Source organism: Anopheles marshallii, chromosome 3 (genome assembly GCF_943734725.1).
Source record: "Anopheles marshallii chromosome 3, idAnoMarsDA_429_01, whole genome shotgun sequence".
Taxonomy (NCBI): domain Eukaryota; kingdom Metazoa; phylum Arthropoda; class Insecta; order Diptera; family Culicidae; genus Anopheles; species Anopheles marshallii.
Genome location: NC_071327.1, coordinates 34,330,797 through 34,340,235, shown reverse-complemented (window position 1 = coordinate 34,340,235; position 9,439 = coordinate 34,330,797). Strand labels below are relative to the sequence as shown.

Genomic DNA, 9,439 nt, shown 5'->3' with positions numbered 1-9,439 from the left:
ATGAGGCAGAAGGCTTTAATGGAGCATGTGTAAGCTTTGGCTTGACTTGAGCCGGCGGATGGTGGTCGTTGTGCCTGGGTAGTTGTTCAAAGTATAAACTTAAATGTTTCATTTGAAGTTCTAGAAGTACTACAAGTTTACGCGACATTGTCTTATGTAGCGTTTAACTTTTTAAATGATTATTTTCAATTCTATTCTGATGGTTTCGTCTGAGCTTACTGGGAATGTTGAAAAATAAGACATATCGATGCAGAGTGATCTAATAAGAGCTCCAAGTAACGTAACTGGTTAGCGAATAACAAAATCATGGAAAACCAGCCAAAAAAAGAATGAAATAATGATGATCACTTTTACTTTTACCACTTCTTCGCTGATGGAGATGAGATTCGTTCCAGGGTCTTCTGAGCATAAGACCAAAAGTCGAAGAAGACAACCATGAGATCATCCTTGTATTTGTTATATCGACCCGACACGTTTATACACTACAGCATTAAAGCAATATTTATGCATTTTCTTACTTGTTCTTGAAGTCCCTGACCAGCCACGATTTTCATTCCTTGTTGTGTTATATGAAATTACTTCGGAACTTATGAATATAATTGTTGTTCACAGACGAACGTGTACGAAATTCATTTGGTATTTTTTCAAAAGTGTGTCATTGAGAGTTATAAATATATCTCAACAAAACAAAAAATCCTCGGCTACGTCTCGTGTTGATAACAAAAAAACCCTCATCGTTTACTAGCTACCTTCTATCCACCGCAACGCGTATCAAACAGACAGGCATTGATTTACGGTTTTACGCGAGAAGAGAGTGCTAATTGTGGCCTAAATTAAACGCGATTACACTCATCATAAATTCTTAAAAGCTGATAAGCATTTATCTTGAGATGATTCCTGTGTATAGGTGGTTGTGCGTTTAATTGTAGTAGCACACGAGAGGCTTCAGAATCAATGAACAGATCGATCATGTTCCCATGCTTATCAAATAAAAAAAAGAGCCGTCCACATTGTGGCCCGTGTTGGCTCTTTTTTCGAAAGTCGCTTCACGTGACGAACCGTTACGCGTCTTGTTTTACGTGCGCGTCAACAAACTTATCATTCATCCGTTTAACTGGCGATCGGTAGTAAGTGATTAAAAATTACGCTTCTTCGTAGCAACCAGAAGCCACCATCATGTGTGTGAAGGAGAAGATTTAAATACAGAACGCAAGTAGTAGCAAAAAAGGCTGAGAAGAAGAGGGCTACGCTTCGTGCGTCGAAATCGCCAACTGTCAACTTAATGATGGTTCGATTACCTGATAATAAGTGACCAAGGTTAACGATGAAGGCACAATTTCTTCATGCTTCTTCTCTGTTTATCTCTACACAAGATAGGGAAGACAAACAACATCGTCACCAAGGGGGTTTTGCCTTGGACTTTACCAAGCACCCCATCATATCCGAAACCACCGAAAAGGTTGACCGGACCGGACAAGAATGCATGCATGGCTATTTTGCTATGCTTAATCTTTAAAACACGTGCTGCTAACTGATGATAAATTCACAATGGGCATTGGTGTTTTTTTTGTAGACATCGCATCGGTGTGAATTAATTTACACATTTTGGGTTAATTTGTTTTGCTTCTTTCGATCGACGGCTGGACACGATGAAGGGAACACAAAATGATAAACTTTCCTGTGCATTCAAGTTTTCGGGGATTGTTGGATGCTGCATCAAACCGGTTTTCCATGCGGGCGATACGATGCGTCGCAATATCGACCGGCAAACATTTAAACCATTTCGCAGACACCGCGACGCCTACCCGTTTGAAGGTCAATTTGGCGCTTCGTTTGTGAGGAACACCTTCCAAGGGTGTTTCGTCCGTGCCGACTGTGGTAGTAGCAGCAGCAGCATCAGCGGGATCTGCCTGTACGCCCTTCCTCCCGCTCCCGTACACGTTTTCGCTGTTTGTGCAAATATTTTTCGGTTAAACGAGACGGTAAAACAGAGAAAGCATAAGACGAATAATAAATAAGCACGATGGGAGAATCTTTACATGAAGATTCGTACTGTTATGGGGCTTCCCCCCGGGAGGCGGTTGACATTGACTCGGTATGAAGCATCCGGAGCCATAGGATCGATGGAAACAGTGAAAACAATGCAAAGCGCAGTATCATCAAAGAATGCCTTTAATGTCGCGTAAGATGGGTCCCGATCGCGAAATACACTACCAATTATTATTTATTACTAATGGCATGGTGGTTTTATGAAAGGAAAATGGTCTGCTGAGGCTATATTTATTGATATAAGTCTCACTATACTCTATTGAATAACTCTATTGAGGGAATGGTTGCAGTCTGGCGAATGATCTATTTATATTCGATTTGTTCAATATTCGATAGTACTTTTTGAGTCGCAACAGTCTTATGGATTTCTTTGTCTTCATATTAGAAACTTAAACCTTTACTTTGTTACCATTATAGTAATTAATTAGCCTAACCCCAGCATACTAAGCCAAGGGATGACTTGAAAGACTTCCATCCTGAGCGATTGCCTGCATAAGCCTTGACCTGTTGCCAAGTCACATCTTCGTTCCTCTCTTTTATTTCATTACTAACACTTGGTCGCCATGAACCCAGGTCTGATGTCCAGGAGTTCCAGGAAAATATACCGCAGGCATCTGTTGATGAATGCCTGCAGACATTGCTTGTTCTCCGCTGACATACACCAGGTTTCGCGCAACGTACAGAAACACAGATTTTGCGTTTAACTAGATCTTTCGGATGTGATTTCGGATCCGTGCATCAATGACAATGTTGATACTGCCAGCAGACGTTATCCAATACTCTTCTGGTTATTTTGAAGTTGAGAGAGCTATTCGTGGTCATATCCAGTGATTTGGTCTTGTTGGCGTTGATGGTTATAGCTGTTCTTCAGGAGTCTTCTGCTCGGAGTTTGTGGTGTTTACTGCTCGCCGTCATAAATTCAAAAGTTTTGCCCCTTTTATGTAAATAAATCTTAAGTAAACCTGTGAAATTCTACTACATATCTAATATTAGATGTGATGTAATTAAGGAAGAGTGATCTAGATATACGGCCCGGCCGTTCTTCAGATAAATTAAAAAAAAAACTAACGAAGATTGATATTTTTTACGATCACTTTCAACCTGAACAGGGATCCTAATGGGTAAAATTAAAAGTTTAATTAACACGCTACTCCATAAATTGTGCTCGTAAAACATGACACATTTGCGTGACAAATCAATGAAGATGAGTTGTTTTTCCCTAACACTTCTGTTGTGCGCTACGAGCGCATTTGATACCGACACATCTAATCGCGGAAGTTTGCCAGAAACCCTTTGCTCCATTGACTTACATGCCAGCTCTCTTACCAGTGCCTACCATTGCGAGTGGTTCGCGATCGTTTAGCAACACACATCGCCAACCTCGCCTTGACCTCGTTTTGTGGGACCAGCGTCAAGCAACCCAACCAGCGGATCAATTGAGCACAATTTTACTGCAGTTACCCTGGCGCTGCAAGTGACATCGCTCGCGTGCTATCCGAACCTGTGTATATTAATCGGTTTTGATTGTGTTTTTTTTTTTCTTCTTGTGACGTTAATTTCTTCGCTTACAGAGAAAACAGTGAGCAGCACAAAGACGATGCCTTCCGAGAGATCATTGCAAGCTGCCGGTCGCTGAGCAAGTATGAGACGAACCTCAAGTCCGCACTGCCCCAGATCCTGTCGGCGATTGTGGCCGCCTCGTTTCACATCGTCATCGGCATTTCGCTGGCCTACTCGGCCATCCTGATCCCGCAGCTGGAACTGCCCGGTAGCGACATACCGATCACGAAAGGGCAATCGTCATGGATTGCGTCGATTATCGTGATCATGGTACCGATCGGTTCGTTGGTGGCGGGCGTGATGATGGAGTTCCTGGGCCGGCTCAACACGATCAAACTGGCTGCCGTGCCGTGTGTGGCGGGCTGGGTTGCCATCGCGCTGGCGAACAACTTCACCTGGATCATGGTTGGGCGTGTACTGACCGGTTTTGCCTGTGCGCTTGGCACCAGCCCGGCGATCGTGTACATCACGGAGGTGGCCCGGCCCGATATGCGCGGATCGTTGATCTCTTCCGGTCCTACGCTGGCTTCGTTGGGTAAGAAAATTCTTCCATGGAATGGGTTGATAGTGGACCGAAACGTCTAACAGGTTGTATGTTTTCTTTTAGGAATGGTTATTGCCTACGCAAAGGGAGCCTTCTTGGATTGGCGGACTGTGTCGTGGATTTGCATCATCTACACCATCGTGCCGGTGCTTTTAATACAGCTGTTCGTTCCGGAATCACCTGTCTGGCTGGTTTCGAAAGGGCGCATAGAGGATGCAGCACGTTCATTGCGATTCCTTTACAAAAAGTATCCCCAACCGGAGCATACGGTATGACACAATGTTTTTTAGAGCTACAGATATCAGTATCCAATTATCGTTTATTACTTCAAGCTATAACTACTGCTACTATCGACGTGTTTATTACACTGGAACCCCATTGATGATTGAATGATCAATAATGTTTTGTATCGTAAAATTGTCCTCTGTTTGTGTTTCCCATTTTCATTCACACTGGCGCCAAACTTCCTCATGCACTAACCATTAATTTGCTATATTTTCTCTCAGGATCAACCACTGTCAGATATGCACCTGAATGCATTGCTGAAGGAACGTGAAACCAAACTAGCCGAAGCGCAGAAGAACGTCAATCGGCACGGTGTGCAGCAGTCGAAACTTCGCGGCTTCCTAAAACCAACCGGCTACAAACCGATGATTATCCTGTTTTGGTTCTTCCTGATACAGCAGTTCAGTGGCATCTACATAACGCTCTTCTTCGCCGTAACCTTCATCCAAGACGTCGGCACCGAGGTGAACGCGTTCACGGCCTCCATCTTTGTCGGGCTGACGCGCTTCACGATGTCGCTGCTGAACGCATGGTTGCTGAAGCGATTCCCCCGGCGCCAGCTGGTCATGGTCTCCACGACCGGTATGGCCATTTGCATGTTCGTCTCGGGGTTGTTCACGCTGTGGATCAAGGAGGGTACCACCACGCTGACGTGGATACCGGTCGTCGGGCTGCTGCTGTACGTCTGCGCCTCCATGATCGGGCTGCTCACCATACCCTGGACGATGACGGCGGAACTGTTTCCGACGGAAATACGCGGTATCGCACACTCGATATCCTACTCGATGGCAAACCTGTTAATGTTCTTTGCCGTCCAAAGCTACAGGTATGAACGTTTGAGTCATCGACGGTTAGCTTTTCGTACATTTTTTTTAACAAGTTTTTCCTTTGAACTTTTAGAACTATAACCGATCTGCTCGGTGGAGCGTATGCGGTACAGTGGATGTTCGCCGTCGTGTCGGTGATCGGATTTTTCTTCGCACTATTCTTCCTGCCGGAAACGCACGGCAAGAGTTTGGCGGAGATAGAAGCATTCTTTGCGGGTCAATCGCAACCGCACCGTGTACCGACTGAACCAGCGGCCAAACCGTCCGTGACGGAGCATCTGATACGTAGCCCGAGCCGGGAGGCCAAGCTGAAAGAGGTTGAACTGATGCTGAAGAACAAAAATGGAGCTTAGATTGGATGGGATAACAGTTAACCCTGTGCACACGATATACGATCTAAGGCAGTAACTGACTGTAAAAGTATTTCTAAATGCTGTGGACGAGTAGTTGTACTTAATTTAGCACGCTAGGAAGAAGCACAACGAATTAATCGACAAACTGCCCAGTCTATAAGTGTGTGTCCCGTATGCTAAGAAGATACTGACGGTTTATACAGCAACCTTGAACAAAACACACATAAACACGCAAACATATTTATTTTTAGTATTTTGAAATTCCGCAAAAGAAAACCCTTTCGCCGTGTCATGGAAATGGTGGCAGAAGAAAGGATAATCACCTTAACCTGCTCTCGATGATGATTTACCGAAGGTGTACCAAAACAGGGTAGTTGTGTTTTCGATTGATTAATTGATTTTCGCGATGCGACGAGGAACAGCGGAGAAATGTTTCGGCAGACTGAGCTTAATGAAGCCATACGCATGACGACAAAAAACCCAGCACCAGCCCACCCTGGTGAAGCCATTTAATGCAATCCAAGTTCAAAACACAGTGTATTAATCGTATTCGAAGTATTGCAAATGCGTAGATTTAGTTCTAAATAAACTGTTGAAGTTGAAAGTGCGACCGAAATGTGTTGGGTTGCGTATTTTGTATGTTCAATGCATTCCAACGCCAGGTAAGGGTTTCAAGCATTTTGGTAATTAAATTGTATGGTTTCCTGTTCAATTGGTAGTGTTTGACGATTTCGACCTTGATCTTGCTGTCCTTGATCAAAACAAAAAGCTTTTAATAAAGCTTTTGATACGATTTATGAAATTTGAGAACCCATTTTCCACTATTTGCATTGTTTTAAGTAGACTAAATTATTACATTTTTAGATTACCTTTAACGATCAAATTCAAACTGAAGCGAAGCTTTTTTGTTTAATAGAATTAAGCACGAATTAAGCTTTTGATAAACTGCGAATCAACGCATGGATACATTTATGAATACTACACTACATCTTTTTCACATGATGATCCAAAAACATTACATGAATATAAATTTACATTGAAAAAAGGTCATTTGAAAGATGTTTTTATCTTACACTGGGAAATATTATTTGTAAAAAAACACTGTTTGAACCGACTTATTCTGGCACGACATCACGCTGGCCTCTGCACCTCACGAGCGATTGATGACAACTGCTCGAATGGGAATATTCAAAGTTCACCGTCTGACTGCGATGTCCAAATTGTTACTTGGGAATCAATCATTCCGTGCGGAAAAACTCATCGGAAAATACAGTTGCAATACGTTAAGAACATAAATATTAAACTGTTATTTCGACTCTCGACCTAAATCATGCACAAGAAATTTTATCTAACCAACTTCAACACAAAAAACACAATTTCCTTCTATATTTTATAAAAGATTTTCCATTTCTATCACTGTGAAGCTTTTCCTCCATTTTTTTTTTGTAGAGCTTTCGAACAAAACCCGGTTCCGCCTCGCTGTCGCTCTCTTCTATCGCTAATGCTTCTGTGGCGCGTTCTGTTTACGTGTTTTCCGCAATTCTGCCAGAGTGGGCGATTGTTTTCCACGCATACATGCGCAGATACACCGTAAACACTCCCCGAAAAAGCGGCATTGAGGGTAGTTTTGTTTTGGGAAACTTTGCCGGAAAGCTCCTAGAAAATAGAGCGACATAAATTATGCTTTCGACTCGTATGGGAGCGAATAAGCAAGTGAGAGCCGAGAGTGCTTCGGCTTTTGGCGTTGTGTTGTTTATATCGAAACAACTCTCTACTCTTAAAGGTTCTCGTTGATACGAAGTCAGATTTTTCCGATCGGACGAATATCCTGTTTCCCGAAAGGGATCCGCTCCGGGAGAGAGGCAACACTTTTTGCAAACTGGAAAAAACTGCAGCATATTCAGCTCTCACGTAGTCAGTCGTCTTGCAACGGTGCCAGGAGTTAACAACGGAAAACTCAACGTTAGTCGATGTGGATGCGGTTAGTGAGGAGTCTTATTTGTGTCCAATAGTTTCTGAAAAGAGCAACAACAAAAAAGATAGCAAGTGCATTTACTCGTGTACGTGGTCGAAAAGAAGAATGAGTTAAACATAAAAAAAATATACGAGAAAGGCTCGTAAGGGAGTAAGTGCGTTACTGCGTAAATAATAGATTCTATCTGCTGGGAAGCAAACCCATCAATAACGCTCTCAGTTAACAGTAGTGTCGTTTGTGTGCTGTTCGATGTGACATTCAAATTCAGTGGCCTGCAAAGGGCACAACACAACGTGTGTGGGAAAATCGTTCCCAACTGTAAGCTTCTGCTTTCTGTTCCAACGACGGAAGATCTGCACGTATCACGTAAAAAAAACGAAAGCACGTACGCAGTCTACCATGGGCGACGGCATCGCTTGCTGCGCCGGTCTTCTAAGTGCCCAGAGAGAAACCCCCAACGGTGACGAAAATTTTCGATAGGAGGAAAATTGGGCACCCCCGCTTTGAGAAAATAAAGGCATTAAAGGCGAAGGAACAAGGCACAACATTGTGCGTCTCCTAGCAGTTGAAGGAGCTCGATTGGCCAAACCAAAAGCCTAACGAAGAGAAACACTCTAAAGCGCTATCGGTCCGTTTTGGAAGAAGGTAGCGGTGGTGTATTGAGAAGGGTTTTATTAGTGCCCTTTGCTGGAAAATACAATCTTCAAACACACTTCAACCCGAATCGTAAACCAGAAGTTCCGCTCTTACGGATGATGAAAGTTTTCATCATCCAGCCAAAAGCCAAAGTGCATTTGTGTGAGAAGGTGGATTGCGTTTAGAGTATAAAGTCTCCAAAAGTTGAAAAGCTCCCTCAACTTTTCGGAAAATAAGATTGTTAACGAGCCATTGTCAAGCCAGTGAGTGTTTGCTAAGCACAAAATCGAATCTAATCTATCTAACTGCCATATCACGTGCAATGCGAAGTTTGAGCTTACTCTAACTCCAGAGGTTAGCTGAATTACTGCACACGAGTTTCGCACAAAGAAAAAGGTCGGCGGTGTGGTGTATTCTGCTGTGAAGCTGCGTGTGTGTGTGTGTCTCTGTGTTTGTGAGTTAATGTGCCACAAGTTCTTTCTTTGCAATCGCCACCTAGCGCTAGAGTGTGGTGCAGGCATCGGTGCATCCGACGGTACATAGTATACAAAGCACTGCAGAAGTATACAAGCTTGTTTAGACGACCGATTCTAGTACTTCGGGTGGGAAAGTACCCAAGTGTAACGAGGTGAGTTTTCAATTAGGCATTTTTTCTCTCCTATAATATTCTTACATCTATGTATTTACCCTGTTCTCCAAGAAACCATCTTTGGTTAGTTTTATCTATTGTCCAATTGAACACGGGCTTCGAAATCGAACAGCGGTGGCGTGAAAATGTAGGTCAATAAACTTGCCATTTAGCTCACCGTAAATACGTTCACTGTAACAAAAACTACGCTAAAAGGATCCGATGAAAAGCTGGTGACAGAGAACGTCATAAGGATACGGAAAGCGTGTAAAGGAGAAAGAGCCTGCCGGCCGGGAAATTTGAGAATATACGGCAAAAACGGAGCGTTTCGAGAGAGAATTAATCGGTTTTCGATGAGAGAGAAAACTCTCCAGCGCGACCTCCTTTTTTCCCGTCTGCTCACACGCCAGTAGGTGCTTCCGGTGCTTCCTCGTCTAAGGATTTTGACAATGGTTGAAGCTTGAACTGGAAAATTGGGGAAACATCAGGCAACTGAGCACCTTCTTTCCCATCCTCCAAACATCGACGGTCCGGGGTTAGCATATCGGACCGGTTTTAGACACAAAGACGACTCGTACCTCT

The 9,439-nt window shown here is 43.4% G+C and overlaps 1 protein-coding gene across 1 annotated transcript; it reads left to right on the top strand.

The window, feature by feature from the left end:
* On the top strand, positions 1–5,618 carry LOC128712526 (facilitated trehalose transporter Tret1-like). The gene is made up of 5 exons (XM_053807418.1): positions 1–29; positions 3,621–4,144; positions 4,217–4,422; positions 4,660–5,264; positions 5,339–5,618. Exons 1-5 carry the CDS (start codon positions 1–3, stop codon positions 5,616–5,618), a joined length of 1,644 nt encoding a protein of 547 aa, XP_053663393.1.
* Positions 5,619–9,439: the final 3,821 nt, after the last annotated feature.

Coding starts and splice junctions, on each gene's coding strand:
- LOC128712526 (XM_053807418.1), top strand. CDS start 1: ATGAGGCAGAAGGCTTTAATGGAGCATGT. Junction 30..3,620: donor AAGGCTTTAATGGAGCATGT/GTAAGCTTTGGC, acceptor CTTCGCTTACAG/AGAAAACAGTGAGCAGCACA. Junction 4,423..4,659: donor ATCCCCAACCGGAGCATACG/GTATGACACAAT, acceptor ATTTTCTCTCAG/GATCAACCACTGTCAGATAT.